Raw genomic sequence first — 26,648 nt, 5'->3', positions numbered from 1 at the left:
TGGAGCCTGAACATTCCCTGCTTCCTTCCTTCCTTCCTTAAGCAGGAAAACAAACCATGGAGCAGCTGGCTATGTGTAAACCATTGCTCACAGTTCCTTCCTCCCAAACTAACCTGACTGTGAAACCAAGCACAAGCCTTAGCTTCAGATCACTTTTTGGAGAGTAACAAATGGTTTGGTTCACACACAAATGGGTTGTTTCTCCACCAGAACAAGGAAGGAGTGAAGCAGGAAAGCTTGGACTGCATTCATCAGCCAATTTCCTTAACTCTGGTTAATGGCTTCATGCTATATCCAAACACACCCAACGCCTGCTAACATATCACTGGATGGATAAGACACAACTTAAGCATGTTATGTTCACAGAGGGTAGGGAATGAGTAAGAACAGATTATATTTGAAATACAAATGGTTTGCTATTGTTATAACTTTATTATAAAACAGCTTTACAATTTTTTAAAAGTATCTTCTTTGTGTGATGGATAGGTCATGCTTACCTTGCTTCTACAAATTCAAAGCAGTCTTTTCCGGCTGTTACAAGACTGACAGGGTCTGCAACCACATACTAGTTACCTACTGCTTGCCCCAGAAAGTATATTTTTATCTTCACAACTAAGGAAATATAAATTGCAATTCAAAATAGCAGTGAGCTACTACAGAGATGCTTAAAAGGCTTGAAATGACACAGCAAAAAAGAAGGGGGGAAAGGAAGTTGGTGAAATGAGAAATAAAGACTGCAGAAGCTAAAGTAAGGCATTAGAGCGGTTAATAGATTATGAGTTATGATCAACTGCTGCAAAGGAGTGCTGATGCACCAGTACAATCAGAGCGGGTGGGCAGTTCCAACTCCAGAGTCTTTCTGCCACATCTACAGAAAGAACATGGATTGCTTTTGGTCAGAGGCCAGGGATGCTTGCCAGAGAAAAATATCACAAGGGTCACAAAGTGAGCTCATGCTGCAGCTCAAAGAGACAGATGGCCCTTGACAGAAGCAAAGCAATAACAGGGCAGGCAATGCTCTGTTACTAAAAAACGCACCCAGAACTTTCAACAATACAAATGCAAACAACACAGATTTGCAAATAACCCTACAGAAAAGCTATCAATTACTACTCAACATGGTGGCTATATACTGCCTCCAATAACAGAAGGAGCAATCCTCTGAGTAGCAGTTGCCATGGAACAGCAGGTGGGGAGAGGGCTATGGTCCTCCTCTCCAGCTTGTGGGCTCCCCAGGAGTATCTGGTTGGCTACTGTGAGAAACAGGATCCTGGATTAGATAAGCCTTTGGTCTGATCCTTAAATTCTTTAAAAAACAAACAAACACCTGTCTTACCTACTTTCATCAGTATGGAGGCAATTGAGATGCCAAAGCAGTGACACCTGGCTTTGCTGCACCAGCCTGACTGGCTATCAGTGGAACCAGGAAGGGTGAGGAGCATGGCCTGGGGAGAGTCTGGTGGGCCAGAAGATTCTCACCCCTGTGCTACAGTACAGAACTCAGCTGGGACAGCAGTTAAAATCCTGGTAAGTTGGGGAGCTGGCATTTACTCTGGCTACCCGCAGCTTTTTAGGCACAATTCAAGTTTGTCAATAAAATTCCAGAAGTCTGGGCACAATATTATCCACTATGGATTCCCAGGCCGACCAGGAGTACTACCCAGTGGTATTATTATGTAATCTAATCGTCAAATGGCACATTAAACCTAGGTTACAGTTGCCACAGTGGAACATCTAGGCACCCCCCCCATGGGATTTACTATTGTTATTGTTGTTGTTCATTCCATTTCTATAATGCTTTATGTTTTAAAGAACAAATCTCAAAGTGGTTTACAACACATTAAAACATAAAATAAAACAATCCAGAATAAAACTAATTCAAGCTTCAGGGAAAATATTTCAGATCCTTCTCCAAGTGACAATTTTGCTTTTTCCAGTCGCCAACCTGGAGTCCTTTAGACTGGGAAAAGCAAAATCTACACGGTCACAATTGGATCTGCGTCAGTGGCAAAGTGTGCCTGATGCCTGCCTAATTTTGAACACTGATACCACCCTTTTGAGTCTATCCCAGCATCAATTATTGGAAGGCAAGGACCCTGGAATAGTCACAGTCTCTCAGCCTAGGTTACCTTATAGTGCTATAGAGAGGATAAAATGGAGATGGGAGAACCATGTTTGCCACCTTGAGCCCTTGCAGGAAATGTGAGGCACCTTCAAATAATACTTCTTTCCCTTTTAAAATTGCATTTATAGCCCACAACAGTGAACAGCCTTTCCAATGAGTTACCAAAGGCCAGACATCATTCAGAACTATTAGGTATTTAAGATACAATCTGCACTTAACTTTGGGTGGCTGAGGTTAAGCAAGTGAAAAGGGTGGGGCTTTATTGCCTTTTGGTTGGTTGGTTTCATGTAAATAGCTGACCTATGTTCTCATTTCAAAGAGTTACCTTTAGACATTTAAATAGGAGCACATGTACTTAAAAAGCAGATAAAACTGAGGTACGTCAGTCAAGAAGAACAACTGGTTGAGCAAATCAACAGAATAAGTACAATTCTTCTTCCGTCAGTGGTGACACACTATTAACAATGCAGAAAAACTGAGTGCACACACAAGATCGCAGGTTGTTATTTTGGATTTTGAGAACAGCTACAATCCCCTTGAAGATTACTCACACCATAAATATAGGTTGGAAACTACTTTATAAAACAAACGTATGGATACAAAACAAGTGTCTCTTTTCTGTCTAATCTCTTCATGAAAAAGAATGAGTGACAAGTGATAAACAGTAATCATGAGATCATCTTGTTATGCATTCTAGGACTAGTGCTAGCACTGAAATGGAGACATGTGAACTCAACTTTATTTGGCAAATTGGATAAGAGAACAAAGTGGTGGGAAAAAGAGCTGATAGGTTTTAAGATCAGTCGATGGAAAACTTATAGGCACACGTTTTGTGGTAGGAAAGGTCATTCTGGATATTGGAATCTGACTTCTAGTATTAATATTTTCCTGAGAAGCAAAGGGCTACTGTTGGAAGCTCAACTCAGCAACTGACTTACTGTTTAAGTGACTCAGGACAGCAAAAGTTGGGGTAGAGGGGAAGTTAAAACCATTCAAGTTTCAATGCTCTCCACTGTCCAGTACCGGGGACAGCTATGCTTACAAGCTACCTAGGAGCATCTGGATGACTATGTCTGGATGGAGACAGGCCTGGTTCACATATCACTTTAAACCAGCCACATTTCACTATGGTTTAAGATGGAAGTGCAGAGTGCTGATGCACACCAACTTGATTGGCTTTTCCCCAGCTCCCAAAAGCACAGAAGGAAGCAAGCCATGATGTGGCTTAGTGCTACATCCGCTAACAAACCACAAGCAAGACACCAAGAATAAACTTTGGTTATAGCTTGTGGAGATTTATAAACCAATGAGCCCAAGTTTAGACATAATGCCTGGAAGAGAAGGGGAGGACCAATGCACCCACCTTTTCAGCCCTGTGCGTCACCATGCTGCACATTCACTTCTGAATCATAGTAAAGGTAAAGGGACCCCTGACCATTAGGTCCAGTTGTGACCGACTCTGGGGTTGCGGTGTTCATCTCGCTTTATTGGCCGAGGGAGCCGGCCTACAGCTTCCGGGTCATGTGGCCAGCATGACTAAGCCGCTTCTGGCAAACCAGAGCAGCGCACAGAAACACTGTTTACCTTCCCACCGGAGCGGTACCTATTTATCTACTTGCACTTTGACATGCTTTCGAACTGCTAGCTGGGCAGGAGCAGGGACCGAGCAATGGGAGCTCACCCCGTCACGGGGATTCGACCCGCCAACCTTCTGATCGGCAAGTCCTAGGTTCTGTGGTTTAACCATAGTTAAGGTTAATAGTCAAAATGACATGCAAATGAGGCCATAGAGGTGTTAAACCTGGTTACAAGATCAACTTTTGGGGGCCCTGGCTTGGAGAAACATCATTCAGAATTCCTTCTGGGCATATTACTATCAAATATATATTGCTCTCCTCTCTCCTCTCATACTCCTTTAAAAATTTGTTTCCAGACCTCAGATTCTGAACTAACATATTGGTTCCATTTTTATTTTGCTTTTCATAGGCATGGTGAGGCACAATTCATTTTCACTTGGCAGATTTACTAAAACAGAGAGTAAAAACCTCTCCAGTGAAAAAAGAGGCAGTCCAGAGCTGGTAGCTTTACTAGTATCTTCATTTTAGATACAGTTTCCAATTCACCCTTCGGATCTGCAAATACTGTAAATTGAAGCCTAAGAGAGCTATGCATGAAAAATATAAGCCTAAATTCAGTCATGCAGTGAACTTTAGCCTTGCTTTTTATCTCCAAAGTTACACCACCTTTAAGCTCAATACAAGAAATGACAACATAATCTGCATTATATAAGAGCTATAAAAATAGCCCTGATTAAACAATAGGTTCACACCCCAACATGTATGGACTTGTCCCATGAAGCAACACTACCAGGTGCTATCAAGTCCACAAAGAAACAAGACCACCATCACGATCAAGTCATGCTCTGCCTCTGAATACCAGCTGCTGGGAATCACAGGTAGGGATAGCCCTGTAGCTTAAAAAAGCCCCCCCCCCCTCACCTCCAGCTTGCATTAGGCAACCTAGAGGTGCAGGCTCCATTAGACTCTGCCCCCCTGCCAAGGCAGCCACAGCCTTGGCATGTGGCTTTGGTGGGCTCAGCCAGGCAGTTCAAGGGCTCTCTGATGCTGCTGCCGGGTCCAGAGCTTGCCAGCAACCTCAGGTAGTCCCGCCTTGCGGACTTCACCTGGGAGGGCCCTGAGGTTCCTGTTCATGCACAAGCAACAAGGACTTCAGGGCTCGGTCAGCTAGGGGCAGTGGTCAGCTCGGTCAGCTGAGCAGCAGTGGGGTCAGCCCATTGGCCCCAGCCTATGAGGCGATGGGGTGAAAGCGCCTCAGCTCCCATAATGAGAGCTGACTCAGTTTCACCCCACGACTCGCTGGCTGGGGCCAATACAACTTCTTTCCACATCATAGTTTATCACCAAACCACACTGTTTGACAGGTGATAGATACATCACGATGTTGAAAACCTAACATCGCCCAGACCTAGGTGTAGTAATGCTGCATACTTGTTAAGCCCTGAATCCACTTCCATCACTACTGCCACTTGGTGGTGCAGAATAAGCAAAGTAAGTAATTTGAGGAGTGGGGTGGGTAGAAATTCCAGTGGAAGGCAGGAGTCAGAAAACAACTTCTTTTACCCTCTTCTCCTCTCCCCGTAAGTTGGCTCAGTGTGATGGCACACAAAACACAAGAGGGAAACCCACTAATAATTAGGCAGTGGAATGAGAATAAAAACAGCACTGTGTCATCATATAGCTCCATGAGATGCATACACCCAGTCAGAATGTTGTGTACAGTACCAGTCACCCCACCTCAAAAGGATATGCCAAAGAGACTGGAAGGAGTATGATTTAGAAAGACAAGCTACATCCACTGATTCAATTAATATATAGTGGCATTGCTCATATTAAGAACTTGGGGATCTTCAACCTTAAATCACTTCAGAAATTACAGGTGCAAACATGACACACACCACTACAAATTGGTTACATACATATCTGTGAAGTTCTTAAGATTTGTTAAAAACTATTTCTTTAAATAAATAGGACTATCTATCTATTGCGCCTGGTGCGCTATATATATATTGCGCTATATATTGCGCCTATGATGTTGGAGGTAGGGTTGTTGTTTTTTAAATTCTAGGGAACCTAGAGGAAGCATTACAAACAAGATAGATTTTATAAATAGATGTTGTGATTATGCATCTGTGCACTGAGCAATACAGTATTATAGTACTGAATTATGGTAAGCCAGTTATTTAATATATGCATTGTTTTAATAATGCATATTTAATATCTGTGACCGTCCAGATGGTGCTTGACTACATCTTTCATCATTCCTGAAGACTGGTCATTCAGGCTGGGGCTTAAGGAAGCTGGAGTTCATCAACACCTGAAATTCACCCAGTTTAAAAAGAAAATATGATAAAGATTTATAAAAGTTATCAGTAGCATGAAGAGTTCAAAGTAATTTACTCTCATGCAACACTGAAACTTTGTCACCCAGTTAAAGGACAGGCATCAAGTTAAAAACTTCCTTCACCCAATGCTTAATTTACTTAGGAAGTGATCCAACCAGATTTCCTTTTCATCAGTTTCATGGGGGAGAGTTAAAGCATGTGAGCTCAATGGGGCTAAAAAATACTTTATTTGACTGGTCATGCCATTTAATTTGTTACGGCAAGAATGGTGATAGCTACTAGCAATAGATGGATACTTAGATGATTTAAAGTATATTCAATGAATCAGTCTACCATAGCTTTATTAGCCTGTGGTGATGGTGGCTAAAACTAAAATCTTAATTGCCAGGAATACTTTCTCTCTCCAATTACCACACACACACACACACACACACACACAGAGAGAGAGAGAGAGAGAGAGAGAGAGAGAGAGAGAGAGAAGTTACAAAGCAGGAGATGACTATGTAACTGCCCAAGGCATCTGACTGGAAACAAGTCTCTGGACTGGATCTTTTGGAGTGATCCAGCAGGACAATTTTTGAAAGATTCAGGAAAAACTATGGTATTATTATTATTCACTCTCACAAGAGGTAGTGATGGCTGCCTAATTGGATGACTTTAAAGTGTTGACCCAGTGTGCAGCAACAGTGAAAAGGGCATGCTATGGATCATTAGGAAATGAACTGAAAATAAAATTGCCAATATCATAATGCCATTATACAAATCTATGATGCAACTGCATTTGGAGTTCTGTGTACAATTCTCAAAAAATAAATTGTAGAGTTGGAGATGGTTCAGAAAATGGCAACTAAAATGATAAAGGTGATGGAGTGATTCTCCTATGAAGAAAGGTTGTAGCATTTGGAGCTTTTTAGTTTAGAGAGGTGACAAGAGGTGACATGACAGAAGTTAATAAAATCATGCAAGGAATAGAGAAAGTGGATAGAAAATATTTTTCCTCCCTCACTCACAAGACCAGAACTCATGGGCCTCCAATGAAGCTGAATGCTGGAAGATTCTGAACAGATAAAAGAAAGTACCTCCCCACACAGAACATAGCTAAACTGTGGAACTCACTGCCACAGGAGACAATGATGGCTTTTAAAATGGATTACAAAAATCCACATAGAATAAAGTGATCAGGAGGTACGAGCCATGATGGCTGGGGAAACCCAGCCAGATGGGCAAGGTATGTATATATAAATAGATAAATAGATAAATAAATATTATGGTTGGAGGCAGTAATGTTTCTAAACACCAGTTGCTGGAAACTGCAGGAGGGGAGAGTGCTCTTATGCCCAAATCCTGCTTGTGGGTTTCCCACAGGGATCTGGTTGCCACTGTGAGAACAGGATGTTGGACTAGATGGGTCATTGGGCTGATCCAGCAGGCTCTTCCTATGTTCTTAAAAGAGGATTAGACAAATGAATAAAGGGTAAGCAGAGACATCACCTTGCCAACAAAGGTCCTTATAGTAAAAGCTATGGTTTTCCCAGTAGTGATGTATATGGAAGTGAGAGCTGGACCATAAAGAAGGCTGGTCGCTGAAGAATGGATGCTTTTGAATTATGGTGCTGGAGGAGACTCTTGAGAGTCCCATGGACTGCAAGAAGATCAAACCTCTGCATTCTTAAGGAAATCAGCCCTGAGTGCTCACTGTAAGGACAGATCGTGAAGCTGAGGCTCCAAGACTTTGGCCACCTCATGAGAAGAGAAGACTCCCTGGCAAAGACCCTGATGTTGGGAAAGATGGAGGGCACAAGGAGAAGGGGACGACAGAAGACAAGATGGCTGGATAGTGTTCTCAAAGCTACCAGCATGAGTTTGACCAAACTGCGGGAGGCAGTGGAAGACAGGAGTGCCTGGCGTGCTCTGGTCCATGGGGTCACGAAGAGTTGGACACGACTAAACAACAACAAGGGTCTCTATGGCAAATGGTCACAATGGCTATGTTCTGCCTCCACTGTTGGGAGACAGGATGCTTCTGAATACCAGTTGCTGAGGAACACAAGAATTATTAATTTATTTCCATTGTCATTTATGGCATTTCATTGTTACTTACCATTTTATTAAGTACCCTACTTTGCCAGGGTGCTGAAATCCACTGAGAAGTACTACTGCCTCACTTAAACTTTAGTCTTTATCCTCCAGTTCTCCTGTTTCAAGAGTTTAATGAACTGAAGTAACCTTCTGAAAATATGAGTCATAACTGTACATATTTTTCTGAGCACAATTTGATGGAGGAGCCTGGGTCATGAGAAGGCATGGGGAAAGAAAAAGAGTCACTACAAAAAGATTTAATTTCCTCCACCTGCATGACAGAACCATTCCCTCACTCACAAAAACTGGATTCATTTTATGAACATAAGCACAAGTGTTTTATCTAACGAGAACAGTCTTTCAAACCCAGCCAGTACCAGAGATTCAGGGCCCAGCTGAATGGTACCACATCGAGATTAGCTCAGAATGCCGGCACAGTGATATGGCTGCGACACGCAGATGGGCAAATAGCAAGCTTGCAGGAACAGGAGCAGAGTCCAAGGAGAATATGTCATTCTACATAAGACTGGCACTCCCAACCCTAAGATGAAGTATTTAGAACTCAGGGACTAATAGTACCAATTAGTCTGACCTTTTTATTTTTTTTTAGAGCAACACTGAAGAGGATAGGTGAAATAGTTGCTTTAAAAAGAGGAAGGCCTCTCTTAGTGCCACAAGTGGTTATGAGCAAAGACAAACTTCTTTCTATTCCCACTCTCCCTCATAATGTAACAATATTAATTTTAAATAGCAGGAGATACAGAGAAGGATTTTTTTTTCAGCATTATTACATTATATACGTACTGCCTTGCTACCATGGAACTCAAAATGATGCACAGATGCAAAGCATAAATTTTCAGTAGGGTTCAATATTATAAATAATAAATAAATAAATTTATATACTCCCCTTCGTCTGAGGTTCACAGAGAGGTTCACAGTAGACACACAAAAATATGTGACATAATAACAAACAAAACAATCCCCCCCCCCCGGTTCAAAATCCCATAGAGTGTTTTCACCTGGCACCTAAAATATGTATTGAAGGTGAGCCTCCCAGTAGCAGTTACTACCATGTAAATGTGTATAGGATAGACCTAGTGAATGGTCTAGGCTAGGTGTATCTTGTTGCTGCAGGCCTGCAGCACTGCTGAAGCTAATGAAGTACGATGGAATGAGAAGCCACTGGGAGACCAATGCAACAGACAAGATACAACAGATTTGAGTTTGCATAGGATTTCAGCATTATTTCAATGTGTTATCAGAAAAAGGATCACATCAGAAGTTTAGCTCTCATTGCTGGTTTCACCACAGCAGTCAATACCCAGTGAAGCAAACTGTCTTTCATCACACCCTGACTTTTACAAAACAAAACAGAAAATGTAGTAAGTCAGAACCTGTAGGGCCTATCCTTACATAAAAGATGCAGACCTTCATAGGACAGAAGTTTTTTTAATCACCCCTTTCACAAAAGGAGCAGCACCTCTTCTTAAAGCCCACAGGGTAGAAAGCTTTGCTTAAGAGAACAACCAACCATTTGCAGTGGTTTCCGTTTGATCAGATGACGCAGGTGCAAAAACCACAGCCTGGAGAGATAAACATCATGATGAAAAAGAGATACACTGAGAAGAAAAATGTAACTCATATCTACAGAAGGAACACTGTCTTTAGGACACATTTATGCTGCCTGCTCTGCTGCTCCCTTTCACATAGTTTTCCCCACTTCCCACTCTTAACTGAAAAGTGTTCTCTCAGAAGCTAGCGCCATCTGGACCTCCTCCCTGCCAAACTGGTTTTCAACATTCCACTGGAAACAGTCCATATCTATTGTCTTGTTTATACTGCTAGCTTTCTCTCCTTCCATTACATTTGTGGGGAGGTAGACAGGGGAGGGATGAGTGTGCACAGTCACATGTGTGATTGATACAACCTTCGGCCCAAGTTACCTCTCAGTGTTAAACTGTTACTACTTCTGATAATGGATATGATGGGGAAAACTATTGTGTAAAACTGACTTCCTAATTTAGTAACACTGGGATGGGATATGCAATAAATACCTCAGTTTCCATGATGAAACTTCCGTATTTTTATCTGTATCTTTCTGTGGTCTTTCTTGAAACATTCTATAACAGACGGCATAGTAAATCTCATAGTTGCACTTTGAAAGCAGAGGTGCTGGCCCAGTATTTGGCAGCCACCTAACATCTTCTGTAGTGCTTTTGGCGGATACAAACTACAGCATTTTAATAGTGACGTTTTGGAGAAAGAGAAATTCCCATTTTGATCAGAGGAACCTCATGTTCTAATATGTTGCATATCAAGACTGATTCCAAACTGTTGTAAGACTATTTCTGTGGCAATAGGTTACAGGGAGTTGAGGAAACAGCTTTTCACTTTTGTGGCGCTTGGTCAAGGGTAATTAAAATTCCAAGTTGGAAACTTTCAGTCCAACCTATGACACTATTTCGTATAAAATCCAAGCTGGGAAATATTAATGTGTTCCAAACAAGCTAGGATTGGTATTCCTTGAACAGTTGGAAGATTTTTATTATTTTGTTGTCATTTTTGAAACATTGCTATGATCTTATTAAGATGTAGGGGAGGCTGCAAAAATTAAGGCCAGTTTCAATGCACAGCTAGAACCAGAGCTTAGGGAGTGGAATGTGGATCGCACACTCTTCAACCCCTCCCCCATAACCCCTTTCCACTAGCCACCTGCTTTTGTGTGACCAACCATCTCTATCCTATGAGAAAGTCATTTTGAGAACCTTAAATTTTAGAAGCATACCTGGCTCTTACTAATCTAGGATAGTAAGCACACCCATGCACACTCACACACAGAAGAGAGAGAAGGGTGGGGGAAGGGGATACACCCTTAACCCTTGTTCTTTGTACTGTACATCCAAACCCATCATGAGAGGACATAAAGGACACTGTGAAATGCTTCCATGTCATCTCCCTGAATATGATGTGCAAAGCCCACAAGCTCTTATAGAGATTGCAGAGTCCAGCGGACAAGACAGCAAACTGTGAAGCTTAGTGGAAAGGAAACAAGTTTCCACACACTTTCTCAATTGGGGCAGGCTGCCCATGGGTGGATGGGTGATCAGACTGCATACTCTATTGCCAGTTTTCCACTTTACTGGTTTATGAGTAACCATGCTGGTAGAGAGAGAAATGCATGCATCTGGATTAAATTAGAGGCAGTTTCTCTGCTGGAACACATCTGTGATCTGCAACAATCACATGCTGAGAGGACTGCTGAAATTCAGCCAGGGGGGAAAAAAAAAGACACATGAGTTCAGCAGCAGCAGCACTAGCACTGGAACAGACAAACACCAGAACTACACCTCTGCATCCAAGGTCAACAAGGAGGCATACTAAGCATTACTTGCAAGCAAATTACCTAGATTCTTATTTTGTTGGGGAGAGGGGGAATTAATTCCTTCCTCTTCCCAATCTTTCACACACTTCAAATTCCAGAGATAAGCCTCTTTCACCCAAAACAATAGGTAAAACTAAAGTGGGAGAAAGGGGGATCTCAAAGGGGGTGGGGTGATGGTCAGGCAGAACTTATGAAGAACTCAACCGTTAAACTAAAGGGCTTCCAGATTTGGAGGGAAACAAATCTGGCCTCTGCACAGTACAAGGGGGTGGAGCATCTTCCAAAAAGGATCAGCAAAGGGAAAACACTTTAGCAGTTAATTTGCTCATCTCCTTGAACGCCTATATGGACTCCCCTGCTGAGCACCTGAGGGCCCTGTTCCTGCCTCTTTCCACCTGGCCCAGGGCGGAGCCTGACAGGCCTCTGAACAGCAGAGATGGTTCTTTTTTAAAAATGTTTTTAAATTATTCTTTTACCCTTTTAAATTCTTTTTTAGCATTGGGGGTGGGATAAATGTTTAGTTGGGGTTAGGGATTTGTTTAATTTTAGTAAGATTGTAACTTTTTATTATTTTTAATTTCTATTGTTTTATTTGTTTTTTGTATAGGTTGTATTTTGTTTTTAAGGGGCGGGGTCAGGTCTGGCTGGGAGTGGGCCCCAGCCAACAGAATGGCTGGGGCAGGTTCCATGGGGGGGTGCACTGGGACACCCGATCTCAGTGATCACGGGTAGTAGGAGGAAGAGTTGCGCTATCCCAGACCACGTCATTACCGAGGAAGCAGATTTAGTCGCTGTTTGAGGACTATCCCTGCCTCCAGGTCTGGTCTTGACTGGATGGATACTGGAATCAGCAAGGGAGACCCACATGACCTGAAAGTGCTGCTGTGCAATGCCAGGTAATGATTGATAAGACCACTGCTATCAAAGACTTGATCGTGGATGGAGGACTTGATCTGGCATGTGTAACAGAGACCTGGTTGGATGAAGCAGATGGGCCAGTCCTTGCCGCTGCTTGTCTACCAGGTTTCTCTTACGCACAGCAACCCAGGTCATGTGGGCGGCGGCGGGGGTTGCAGCAATTTTTAGCAAGTTATTAGCATGCACCAGGCATCCTATTGGAAAGACCCAGTTTTCTGAGTGCATGTTCTGGAGGTTGGGCAATAGGGGCAGTACAGGATTCCTTTTGGTGTACCAACCTCCCCGCTGCACCAAGGATTCCCTGCCTGAGCTGCTTCAGGTCGTTGTGGATGTTCTCCTGAAGACACAGAGTTTGGTTGTCCTGGGGGATTTTAACATCCACGCCGACACAATGTTACAAGGGGCCTCTTGGGACTTTGTGGAAAGCATGGCCTCCACGGGGCTGTCCCTGAATAAGTTTTGCCCAACTCATAGTCGCGGACATGCATTAGATCTGGTGTTCACCTCTATGGATGTGGGTGATCTGACACTACGTAAAAGTGAAACAAAAGAAGTGCCATGGTCGGATCACTTCCTGGTGCAACTGGACTTCTCCACGACCCTTCCCCTCTGCAGGAAGGTGGGACTGATTTGGCTGGTCTGCCCCCACCACTTAATGGATCCAAATGATTTCCAGAAAGTTGTAGGGGATGTTTTATCCCATGTTGATGACCTTTCAGCTGATTTCCCTGGTGGCCCTCTGGAATGTGGAGTTAACCAGGGCTATTGACTGTCCAGCTCTGAAGCACCCTCTCCGATTGCATGGAGCCTGGACAGCCCCATGGTTTCCCCTGGAGCTGAAGGCAATGAAACAACCACTGAGATGGCTAGACTGCCAGTGGCGGAAAACTCATTCTGAATCTGACCGGGCACGGGTTAGAGCTCAACATCGAGCCTACCAAGTGGCAATAGCAACGGGAAGAGGACCTTCTTCACCTCCTCTATTGCATTTGCAGAAAACAGCAGCAGGAGACTCTTTCAGGTGGTTTGCAATTTAGCGGTACCACTTGAGCCATCGGTAAGGGCCCCAAGATCTCCTGCAATGATTTTGCAAGGTTTTTTGCAGATAAAATCACTCAGATTTGGAAAGAGGTAGACTCCACTGTGGGAACAGGGCTGGGGCGGGAGAGTGCTGGAGTCCTGTCTAGTCCAAGTTGTGTGGGATCAATTCCAATCTGTTACCTCCAAGGATGTGGACAGGCTGCTTGGACGAGTGAAACCAACCACCTGTCTCCTTGATCCTTACCCAGGCTGGGCTGTGTTCAGAAAGTGGTGTTGGGGGATGAGTGTTCAGACATCTGGGCTCTCATTAGTGGGGTGCCTCAGGGTTCCGTCCTCTCCCCCATGCATCTACATGAAGCCGCTGGGAGAGATCATCAGGGGGTTGGGGTGCTGGGTGTTCATCAGTATGTGGATAATACCCAGCTCTACCTCTCTTTTAAATCTGAATCAGTGAAGGTCCTGTGTGAATGTCTGGAGGCGGTTGGAGGATGGATGGCGGCTAACAGATTGAGGTTGAATCCTGAAAAGACAGGAGTACTGTTTTGGGGAGACAGGGGGTGGGTGGGTATGGAAGACTCCCTGGTCCTGAATGGGGTAACTGTGCCTCTGAAGGACCAGGTGTGCAGCCTAGGAGTCATTTTGGACTCACAGCTGTCCATGGAGGCGCAGGTCAATTCTGTGTACAGGGCAGCGGTTTACCAGCTCTATCTGGTATGAAGGCTGAGACCCTACCTGCCCATGGAATGTCTTGCCAGAGTGGTGCATGCTCTAGTTATCTCCCACTTGGACTACTGCAATGTGCTCTATGTGGGGCTACCTTTGAAGGTGACCCAGAAACTACAACTAATGCAGAATGCGGCAGCTAGACTGGTGACTGGGAGTGGCCACCAAGACCACATAACACCGGTCCTGAAAGACCTACATTGGCTCCCAGTACATTTCCGGGCACAATTCAAAGGGTTGGTGCTGTCCTTTAAAGCCCTAAACAGCCACGGCCCAGTATACCTGAAGGAGCATCTCCACCCCCATCGTTCTGCCCAGACACTGAGGTCCAGCACCAAGGGCCTTCTGGCGGTTCCCTCACTGTGAGAAGGAAGTTACCGGGAACCACGCAAAGGGCCTTTTTGGTAGTGGTGCCCACCCTGTGGAATGCTCTCCCAAAAGATGTGAAAGAAATAAACAATTATCTGACTTTTAGAAGACATCTGAAGGCAGCCCTGTTTAGGGAAGCTTTTAATATTTGATGAATTATTGTATTTTAATATTTTGCTGGAAACTGCCCAGAGTGGCTGGGGAAAACCAGCCAGATTGGCGGGGTAGAAATAATAATAATATATGAAGAGACAAAAAAACTTTGGCTTTGTGCTGCTTTTTTAAAAGAAAGCCACACAAAAATCAATTTTTGTCCCTTCCTAGAGACCTACGTGCTTTTGTACAAGTACAAGAAAAGCTTCTAAAATCTCCTGCCATGAGTTACGGAACAAGGCAGTTCACGAGCAAGTCCAGGATTGTTTTTGGAATTTGTTTTGGCACAATGCTAGGCAATAATCAATCTGCAAACAGCCAACAACAAAAGCAACATTTGATTAACAGTTACTGAAAGACAGGGCAGTCGCCTTTTAGAGAAGAGAGAAAATAATCCTACAAATTAAATGTTTTTAAAAAAGGGACTCCCTCCATGGAACCAGAACTATATTAGTTTAGATTCATGATACAGCATTTTGGTCTATTAATGAATGTAAAACAACAAGAAAAGAGAACAACACAGCATCTAAAGCTGTGATTTTTTCAAACAGACTCTCAAGTATCACATACTTTGCAACCTAGAATAAGCTCAACAAGGGAGCAAAGAGGAAGGATATGCAGAACTATCTTTCCCAAATCTCAAGTTCCTTAGTGAGTACCAATACACACACTCATCACTATATGCACTACTAGGGTGGGAAAATGAAAAGTTTTTCAGATCACAAATGCTTTAGTTTGAAAAGTCTTGAAAAATGTGTACCCAACTTCCTGAAGAACCTCACACAGCAGGCCATCAGTGTCCACAGAACTTCATTTCCTCTCTCCCCACCCACCATGCACACACAAAGCATAAGGGGGGCACTAGACAAGGGGAAATAGCCCTAGTGACACATAATTGCCCAGTACAACAAATATCAAACAGGGAGGGCCAGATAGGCGGGGTATAAATAATAAATTATTATTATTATAAATGAAGAACTTCCTACCTGGAAGATAAAGTGGCAAAATCTCCTCCATCAAGAAGCCTAATTTTGCAGAACAGAACCCCATTCACAAAAGGAACAGCAGTCAGCTCCTCTAAAGTGAAACTGGTTTGAAATTTGAACTTCTTCTTCTTCATCAAGAAAGCCATGGGCAAATTCAAACAAGACCAAAAAACACAGTCTAGAAACTCCCAAAAGAAAAAGAGCAAAAATATCTATAGAGTGCAGCAGCTCCAAATATAAACAATAAAGATGTTTCAAAGAAGGTGAAACCACAATGTAAGAAATAAATCCACAGTCAATCCAGTTTACAAAAATAGAGCACGGAAATCTCAGTTCAAATGCAATGGCACCCTAGCTTTAAATGAAAAACCCTCTTCTCTCTTTGGTGGTCTGATCTGGCTATAGTATCATCGCTGGTGCAGAAATCAGGTAAGGAGGAGGGCAAGTGAAGTCTCTGGTTCATCTCCAAGGGTAGAGGGGGAAATCTAAGCTCCAGACCAGCAGGAGCTCCCTTGATTAGAGATTGTGGTGCTTGGCTTCTCTCAGGGCTCCTCTTGACAGTACTGCTAGTTTCTTTCTGAGCTGCTGCACAGCAGTGTCAACACTTCACAGTTCCAGTCTCCTCCCCTTGTGCAAAAGCTTCACGTGGACAACTGCATCAGCAGCATATGTTGTGGCTCCCACAGGTTTCATGCAAGCCTACAGAAGGGAGAGAAGGGGTTAGTCTCAGCTTAGTATCCGCTAGTGTCAGTTCCTCCCTCTGCCCCCCAATCTAATCATAGATAAATGAATATTCAAGTATTATCCTGTATCTATCTATAAATAAATTCAAGATGCCTTCATCACTATCCTTTACTTTACATGCCAAATGCTTCTGCAACCTGCTGGAATAGCTTTTATTTTTCTGTACTATATACATAGAGGATTAGATCTTCAGGTTATCTACAGCAAGCAGTCTCAGAAAAGGATGGATGCTCATAGGCACATTTGCATGTATGCATGTGTTCTCTCTCTCTCTCTCTCTCTCTCTCTCTCACACACACACACACACACACAGTCTTCCAGTGAAAATGATGTTCAAAAGAGAAATAAGTAGTCCACAGATGGCTGCTAGATATCAGACTGTGGCGTATCAAGAATAGGCACTTTCCATCCACCACACCTCGCCTTTCAGTCAGCTTTGCCACAACAAGAAGGAAGCAAAAAACATGTCAAGTAATGTGACCAGGTTTTACAAAACATGGTTATGAGGCTTGCTTTTCCTAGGCCTTAGACATGCCTTTACATCAGGGGTATAAGGCTCAGGGTTTGTTCAGCCCATTAACTCATTGAAGAAGACAAAACAGATAACTGGCTGTGGGCACAGTCAGTTTCAAAAGCAACTCAAATTAGAGTTAAAATGTAATGAGACAGTAATGAGACAATGAGCTTGCCAAAAGCCAAATTAAAATTTGTGAAATTATTTTTCAAGAACCTAGCCTACATGGCAGTTCTTGAGATGCTTCCAGCATCTTTTCCCTATCCCACTCTGCCTTGATGAATGCTTCTAAAGTTCAATGTCAAGAGTTCATTCTGATCTGTAGTTACGTATCCCGCCTGCTGTGTTCAGCGATATTTTAAATAAACAGCTGACCCAAGTGACTCCTGGGACTTCCTCACCAACTGCCCTAACCACAGCCCAGTTATCCACCCCCTCCAATATTAGCCCACGTTGAATACCCCTTCCACAGACAGCAGCAACATTTTCCCAATCCAAGTGATTCTCCCAGATTCTCAGCTTTCCTCAGCTCACTGACCTAGTATTCCCATTAGACATATTAAGTGCTTACAACCCAATTCACCAGCAAATCCCATCCAAGTAGCTTCATCTGTAACCCACGAACATTCCACCATCACAAACTTCACTTCCCCACCAGCTTGTAAAACAAAATGGCTAACCACTTGCAATAGGAATCACCTCCCTCTCACTCCCACCCCTCCTATATCAGGTCCTCCTCAGCTTCTACCCCAACTATAGAGTTGCCAAATCTCCAATATCAGACCTGACACAGGAGATCTGGGGTAACTCTGATGGGGCAGGAGACAGAATTTAGTGGACACACAGTCTATATAGCAACCCATTTTCAAGTCAACTTTTACTATCTACACATAGTTTTATAGCTCTTTCAGTGAACATTGTGCTGAATTGACATGACCCATTATTTATTCTGAACAAGGGATAAAGCTATACAGTCCTCAGGACAGATGAGGTAAAAAATAGTTGTGGGTGTCCTGTTTCCCACCCCTCATAATCTTACTCCCAAGCAAGTGAAAGATACATCAGCGTCTACTGGTGAACCACATGCCAATTTCCAGCGGACCATGTAGCTTCTGCTGGTTTGGTGTGATTTTTGCAAATAATGTTTCCCTGTGTGGACTTTGGCTGGATCCAGTTATATTCTCCTTACATTTCTATGCAATGAGCACCTAGTGAGGATTACTGGAAATTGTGTAGTTAGGCCTTAAAGATATCCTGATTATTCAACCCTTACTCTGTAAATTTAGAACACATTGGCGGACCGTGCTGATTCTTATAAAGAAAAAAGGAGGCCATACCAGATTAAAATCGGCTTATCCTTGTTATAACTATTTGCTTCTGAGACCCTGGAGAGGAAACTAAACCTATGAAACTACAGAATCAACCTCTCACAGGCAATCAAATCCTCAAATATATGTACAATCGCACCTTGGTTGTAGAACGCCCTGTAATTCAGACATTTTGGCTTCCGAATACCGTAAACCTGGAAGTGATTGTTCCAGTTTGCGAACGCTCTTTTGGAACCTGAACATCCGACAGGGCTTCCGTGGCTTCTGATTCGCTGTAGGAGCTTCCTGCAGCCAATCAGAACCCGTGATTTGATTTTCAAACATTTTGGAAGTCGAATGGACTTCCATAATGGATTTCATTCGACTTCCAAGGTACTATATTCTTAGACATGTTCTGGAGTAGCAGCTGTTGTAGTGCAATCCAAGTAGGGCTGGGTGATATATTGATATATCATCCAAAACTGGTTTGAAGTCCATATTGTGTTATCAGTTGCATTGTTTTTAACCTGGAAATATATCACAAATTATGACTGTGTGTGTGTTATGCAAAACTCATAATGTAGGAAAAAATGTGAAGCCAGCCAGTGCTTCTCTTGATTCCTGCAGCCCCTGTTATCTCTGCCAGCTCAGCTTTCCCCTGCCTCATGCAGGGGGCAGTGAATCACAAGAGCAGGTGCTGGAAAAAATCACGATGGAAGAAAAACCATGAAACCACCTAATGCCTCTACATAGCTCCATCCTTATTTCAGACATTGCAATATATCACAATGTTAAAAACCAGATATTGCCCAGCCCTAAATCCAAGACAAGTCTATTTCAAAGTAAGCCCCAGAGTGTTCAACAGCCTTACTCCTAGGTAGGTTTGCATAGGATTGCAGCGTTCTTACATTCCAGCAATTCTAAACAGGCTAAGGAGGAAGGTCACCTGGACACAGGGATATTTATTTCCAAACATGCCCATGAGTGTACAGCTTAGGAGTGAGCACAGGAGTCCTATAGCACCTTAAAGACCAACACAACTTACAAGAGTAAATCTTAAAGTACAATTCATTCAAAAGCAAGTGCTTTAGAGCGCCACTAGTTTCAACATTAACTTTAAAAAGTGTGCCACTTTGGCTAGATCATGGCTATAATGTTTGTGTGTCTGTAGGTACACAGAACTATATACATGCACAATATGTAATTAATTAATATATTTTTACACACTTTTTATTGCTGAAGCAATAAAGAGTGGACTACATTAAAACAAAACAGGCAAGAATACACACGTACACATCCCTAACTAAGTGGTGCAGCAATTCTCACAAAAAGGCTTGGGCAAATAGATACCAAGCTTGTATCAAGAGCTTAAAGAAGTCAGCACCAGACATATCTGAGAAGGGAGAGAATTCCATAAACTGGGTGCCTGTACTACGAAGGCCCTCGCTCACGGTACTACATATTGGATTTCAGTTAACTGTGGCAGAGTTTAGAGAGTCTTCCCTGTGGACCTTAAAGCAAGAGCACATTTATACAGGAAAATTTGTTCTGCCAAGAACACAATACACATTTGTGGACACCACCACGCATGTATCTTACCTGCACACACAAGATATCTATGAATGGGTGTGTTGTATAAATTCACATACGCACATGTAGGTGCATATGTACACACATCCACACATAAAAAGTGTTTAGATAAAACTACACAGGTGTATGTGTTCGTATCTACACTCTACAAAAACAACGCTGGATCCAGACTTCACCACACTGAGACTAAACCCCCTTAAATCAACAGAGCTAACCTAAGCCCCACCGATTTCAGTGCAGTCTGGCTCTAAGTATGATCAAGCCTGATCCAACCCACAAATTAGACTGCATACACAGCATACATTTAAAGCACATCCTCAACCACCACGGCCAAAATAAAATAAAATCTTGAGAACTGTAATTTAGCCCTCATAGAGCTACAATTCCCAGCACCCTTAAATTACACTTCCCATGATTTATTTGTGCAGGGCGAAGTGCTTTGAATGTATACAGCTTTACACACTTTCAGACTTAGGCTGTGCACACAGCATATTTTAAAGCATATTCTCTCCTAAAAAAAGAATGATGAGAACTGTAGTTTGCCCCTTGAAGTGCTTCAATTCTCAGCATAGCTGTCAACTTTTCCCTTTTTCTTGCGAGGAATCCTATTCGGAATTAGGGAATTTCCCTTTAAAAAAAAAAGGAAACGTTGACAGCTATGATTCTCAGCATACATAAAATACATTTCCCAGGATTATTTGGGTGTTCACATGTGTGCGCTTTAGATGTATACAGTTTTACACTCTTTCGAACTTAGGCTGCATACACAGCATACATTTATAGCACATTCCCACCATACCTAATAATAATACGCGTTGTTCATCCCTCACAGAGCTACAGCCAGCAACCATAAACTACCTTTCCAATGATTACCGGGAGATGTATACAGCTTTGCACAAAGTGTGAATGTGTTTCAAGCGCTTCAGGCGCACGAGCCACCCGACGGGGGAAAATAAAACCCCTCTTTCCCGCCCCATACAAGAGGGGGCGGAAGAAGGGGAGAAATAAAAGCTGGTCTTAAACTCTCCCACCCCCTCCGCTCGCCCCATACAAACTCTCCCCACACAACAAGAGCCGTGAGGAGCCCTTCGCCCTTCACTTTCCTCCTAACCCCCCCACCCCGACTGACCCTCAGCCTCACCCCATGGCTCTCGCTCGCCTCCCCCTCAGGCCCCTCTTAAAATAACGCCCCCTCCCAGGAGAAAGCTTTCCACTCGCAACCTATTTTTTTTTTTTAAAAAACCTTCCCCCCACTCCAAAAGACAGATTGACCCCACACACTCCCCCACGATCTCTTCCGTGGGGAGAAAGAGGCCCCCGCGCAAGGACCTCCCCCCGCTTTTACCTCACACTGCCACCCACCCCCCACCCGAGACCGACTCGCTCTCACCTCCCTCCTCCTCGGCGCTGGCACCGCTACGCCGAATGCGCCCGCTGCGCCGACAGCGTAACGCAAGGAGGCGGAAGGGGATGGAGGAGCGGGAGGAGGCGCCGCCTGCGCTTGTGCAGTCAAGGCATTCGCTGGCTCGCTCGCGCTCTGTCTCCGTCCATAAATTGGGCGCGGGGGGGGGGGGAGAGAGAGGAAGAAGTGCAGCCGCTCTTCGAGGATTGGGCAGTGCTTTTCTCCTCCCCCCCTCGCCACGCCCCCAACGGAAAGAAGAAGAGGTAGAAAAAAATGAAGGGGCAGGAAGAAGTCCGGTTTCCAATTGGGCGCGTGGATGACTTCAGCGGCGAAGCGATTGGAGAAGGGTTCCTTCGCTCAAATGAAAGGGCCCGCCTCCTCTTCCCCAATACCTCAGGGTTTTATGGAAATGGCGGGAAAACGAGGCGTAAGGGGATTCGGGAATGGATTGAGAGGGGGAAAGGAAGGATGAGGAAGAGAAAAAAGTGTTTCTCAAGCAAGGGCCTTACTTTGATTTATTATTATTATTATTATTATTATTATTATTATTATTTAAATTTATACACCACCCTTTATCCGACAAACACAATATAAAAACACAAATATAAATACTTATTTTTGTAATGAACATCTCTCCTCCAGAGAGATGAATGTATCATTTAAGCATTTTATTTATTGAATATTTGGCACTTTTTAATAATAATAATAATAATAATAATAATAATAATAATATCTTTATTGTCATTGCCCCCTTCGGGGACAACGAAATTACTTGACTGCTCCATAAAAACACTAATTAAACAATACAGTATAATACAGCAAGGGAGATTAGATGACTTTCAAAGTCTGGGCTTCCCATTCAGGGCCGAGATCGCTCTGGAGAAGAAGCTGTTCTTAAGACGACTCGTTCTTATCTTCATCGTCCTGTATCTCCGTCCCGACGGCAAGAGCTTGAAGAGACAGTGACCAGGATGTGATGGATCTTTTACTATGCCCAGTGCCTTCCTATGGCACCTTGTGGCATAAATCTGCTCTAAGGTGGAGAGTAGGCAGCCAACAATGCTCTCTGCTGCCTTAACAACTCTGCACAACCCCAACCTGTCCTGGGTAGTACAGCTTCCGTACCACACACATAAGCCATAAGTGAGCACGCTCTCAATGGCACAGTGATAGAAGGCAAGCAGCAGTTTCTGCGGAAGATGGTTTTTCCCTTAGTATTCTCAAAAAGTACAGTCTCTGCTGCGCCTTCTTCACAAGCCCCCTTGTGTTGACACTCCAGGACAGATCCTCTTGTAATTCAATGCCCAAAAATCTGAACGTTGTTACCCTCTCCACACAGACCCCATCAATCAAAAGTGGCTGGACGTTGCTCTTCTGTCTCCTGAAGTCCACCACAAGCTCCTTTGTCTTCCTCCAAAGGAGAAGAAGAGATGAGTTTGGATTTGATATCCTGCTTTATCACTACCCTAAGGAGTCTCAAAAGGGACGCGGGTGGTGCTGTGGGTTAAACCATAGAGCCTAGGGCTTGCCGATCAGAAGGTTGGTGGTTTGAATCCCCACAACGGGGTGAGCTCCCGTTGCTCGGTCCCTGCTCCTGCCAACCTAGCAGTTCAAAAGCACGTCAAAGTGCAAGTAGATAAATAGGTACTGCTCCGGCGGGAAGGTAAACAGCGTTTCCATGCGCTGCTCTGGTTCACAAGAAGCGGCTTAGTCATGCTGGCCACATGACCCGGAAGCTGTACGCTGGCTCCCTTGGCCAGTAAAGCGAGATGAGCGTCGCAACCCCAGAGTCGGCCACGACTGGACCTAATGGTCAGGGGTCCCTTTACTTTAAGGATTCTCAAAGCCGTTAAAAATCTCCTTTCCCTTCCTCCCCCACAACAAACACTCTGTGAGGTGATTGAAGCTGAGAGACTTCAAAGAAGTGTGATTAGCCCAAGGTCACCCAGCAGCTGCATGTGGAGGAGTGGAGACGGGAACCTGATTACAAGTCTACACTCTTAATCACTGCACCACACTGGTTCAATATAGCATATGTATGTGGTTCTCTTCCTCCCCGTTTTATTCTCACAACATCCCTATGAGGTAGAGTTCCTTCCAGTAGCACCTTACCTTAGAGACCAACTAAGTTAGTTATTGGTATGTATTTGAAGAAGTGTGCATGCACACGAAAGCTCATACCAATAACAAACTTAGTTGGTCTCTAAGGTGCTACTGGAAGGAATTTTTTTTATTTTGTTTCTGTGGCAACATGCTCAGGGAAGCCAGTTTGTGAGTTAAAATGTTAAGCAAGGAAGTCATTTCGTTGATCTAGGCCAGGCCCCCATATCCAGTAAAAACACTCAGACACCCGCTACTCAGAGGCACGGAGAGATAGGCTGATAAGGATTACCAAATGAGGACATGGAAGGGTAATGTCCAACTACTCATGCCTTATCTCTAGGCGGAACCTAATGTATCTACTGTATCTGGATATCTCTAGGCGGAACCTAATGTATCTATCTGGAACACAATCTCTAGGCAAAGCAGTTCTTGTCTCCAGGCAGAATCTATTGTCTCTATCTGAGTATGTGTAATGCTGTAACTTTTGATTGGATAAAGACCTGATTCAAGAATGTATAAAGGGAAGCCTCCCCTGTTGGGAGGGGCCGGACTTCGGAACTTATTCCTCCACGCCATTGCTTGCTGCAGGCAAACAATTAAAACTTTATTGCTTTATTTCTCTGATTGCTGCGTGGTCACTTGACTGGCCTAATTGCTACATTTCGACTATGGAAGGCCAATGCTGCTACCTACCTGTACATAAAAGTATGAGGTACAGGTTAGGCTGAGAGACACTGACTGGTCCAAGGCTAGACAGTGAGTTCTTGGGCCTACCAGGTCCGAATCCAGCACTCTAACCACTATACCACAGAGCCTCTCAAGGCTATCTCTCCTCCATCCCCCTCCTCTGCCCACACCAGTCCTATGGGGTGGGGTCAGACCCAGGGGGAAATGACCAGCCCAAGCTTGTTGGCTGTTGGCTGTAAAAAAAAATATGAAAACCTGGTAAGAACTGGAATGGAGTATCATGCAGAAGGGTATATGGCTGGCTGCAACAAGGAGCTCTTCACTAATTTTTGTGGCAGGTCCCACCTGAACTAGGGCTTCCATCAAAACTTATTTATAATCTTGAATTTATCTTAATGCTGCCACCGTTTTCAGATGTTTCCCCCATATATTCAATAAACATTTTCCAATCTTCTTTAAACAAATGTTCTTCTTGTTCTATAAGTTAGAGCCGCAAGCTGCACATATTCCATCAGTTTAAGTTGCCATTCTTCTTTGGTTGGGACCTCACTTGTTTTCCATTTTGGGGCTAACAAAACAGGGGCTGCCGTAGTGGCATAGATAAATAACCTTTTTTTGACACCCGGGAATTTCCATCTCTGTTGCCTGACACATTCTTAACACACATGCAACCTAGCAACAGGAAAAAAACACACACTAAGATACATGTAAGGTGTGTGTATCTCTTTTTCTGAAAATTAAGCACTTTATTGCTACAGGACTAGAGAACAGAAGGGAAGCATATTCCTGCCTCTGTTGGCAGCAAAGCAAGGTTGCACCCAGGGCCAGCCTTAGCATTAGGTAGAACAAGAATGTAAGAAGAGTCCGTTGATGAAAAGCAAATAAATGTATGCCCCACTATCCAAATTCTCTTTATACAAAAAAATCACTTAGCCAATCACAAATAATTAGTACCCAAACCTCACTATACACACTGCAGTTTCAGATATCCAAACAGCCAGACCGGCATGTAGTAGTGTAACCATACAAGGCACTGTTTGTGTAGCAACACCTAGAAGGCAATAGGTTCCCCATTCCTGATCTAAGCCTTGGGAGCGGACATTTAACAGATTATTGTGCCCAGCCCCAGCCTTCAACAGTTCACCACTGCCTTTAAAACATTGTTGTGTTTTTATGTAACTTAATGAAGAATTTGTGCTAGAATTTGCTTGTTCTCTTGACTTGTTCCATCCCCATCTCCTATTCTTTTTTCAGCTGCAAAACATCCCATGCTTGCTGGGGCTCATGGGAGTCGTACTTCAGCAACAACTGGTGGGACAAGGGTTTCCCACACATGCAAAAGGAAGATGGAGAGAAACAACATCAGCTTGCCCCTGGCCTAAGAGTTAGGGCATCTAAAGATGATCTGTTTACTGAGCATTTATCCTGTTAACGGAAAAATCCGAGGGCTCCCTTGGACAAAAACAAAGACACCAACCAGGATAACTTGGAGCAAAACAGCAGCCTGTAGGCTTGGCCTTTATTGAACTGTTGCAACATGGTATTCCCCTCACTTGCAAGAGAGAGGAAAGACCCAGAAAGATGGTGTGCAAGACCTTATAAAAACTTTTGAAATTCCCATCCTCTAGGTCAAGCCCACCCCCAGAAACATCATGCATACATTACAGAAGGGGTTGACATCATGCATACATTACAGAAAGGAGGGGTTGAGGGAGGAGTTGTGGTGGTAACCTGAGTGTCCTGTCACCTGGCTGGTTCCTCCTTTCCCCCTGCCCATGAGTCACTTCCAGGAGACAAAGGGGAGTCTGCAGTTTCCTGCCCCCAGAGGGAAGATCTGATTATTGTCCTTTGTCTCAGTCCATGCTGAATCCACTACCATATGCAAGTTCTTTGTGATTTTGATTGTCTTCTGTCTGGGATTATCAGGGTTCACATAGCAACTGGGCAGGGCTCCTGTGGATGTGCTGGGATGGTGAAGGGATTATGGCTGACCAGAACCAAGCCACCCCCCTTTGATAGTCCATGTCATATGGAGTAAAATAAAAATGGAACAGTGCAAATCCGATGTATGGTTGATTTTCTATGAATTTACAACAGAAATGTGGCGTATGCAGTGTGTGAGTGTGAGTGTGTGTGAAGTTTGTGCAAACAGAATGATTGGGGTGGGGGGGGTTCCTGCTACAATCCTGATTTGCTTGCACAAAGCTTAAAAGGAGGTTATATGTTCTCCACTCTTCATTATTGCATATTTGCAGGGAGATTATACAATAATGAGCATTCTGCCTGATTCGCTTGCATCGGGTTATTCTATATAACTGTCAATTATTAATTCATCCTACATTTTTCAGAGCATCCCCCCCGTCACTTTTTTAACCATAAAAGATTGTGGATTTGTTGTGCCAAAGTGAGAGACCGCCTTGATTCACTTTACTTCTGCAGTACGTACTAAAGTTCTGGTATGTGATTGAATCTCTCCCGCAAAATACTGACAGTCTGGAGCTTACCTTAAAGTATCTTTTGTAGTATTCATTTCCCTCACTGGAAAAAAAAGGAATAATGTTTTCCAAGTTCTTAGTACAGTATGATACAAAGGTTAAACATCT

The 26,648-nt window shown here is 43.6% G+C and overlaps 1 protein-coding gene across 6 annotated transcripts in view; it reads right to left on the bottom strand.

The window, feature by feature from the left end:
- EEIG1 (estrogen-induced osteoclastogenesis regulator 1) overlaps positions 1–21,416 on the bottom strand; it is a 53,436-nt gene extending 32,020 nt beyond the window's left edge. For 4 of the 6 annotated variants that reach the window (XM_083485981.1, XM_083485985.1, XM_083485984.1 and 1 more), the window contains exons 1-2: positions 21,244–21,416; positions 15,699–16,397 (exon numbers count right to left, since the gene is read on the bottom strand). In XM_083485981.1, the coding sequence (XP_083342107.1) occupies positions 15,699–15,844 (146 nt within the window). In that variant the 5' untranslated portion in view covers positions 15,845–16,397; positions 21,244–21,416. Of the gene's footprint in view, positions 1–15,698; positions 16,398–20,652; positions 20,857–21,243 lie in introns of those variants that run through there. The other 2 variants (XM_083485982.1, XM_083485983.1) reach the window with 2 other exon arrangements.
- Between the last annotated feature and the right edge of the window lie 5,232 nt (positions 21,417–26,648).

Source organism: Podarcis liolepis (assembly GCF_965112155.1).
Source record: "Podarcis liolepis genome assembly, chromosome: Z".
Lineage (NCBI taxonomy): Eukaryota > Metazoa > Chordata > Lepidosauria > Squamata > Lacertidae > Podarcis > Podarcis liolepis.
The sequence above is the reverse complement of the archived record's forward strand: the minus strand, read 5'-3'. Positions and strand labels throughout refer to the sequence as shown.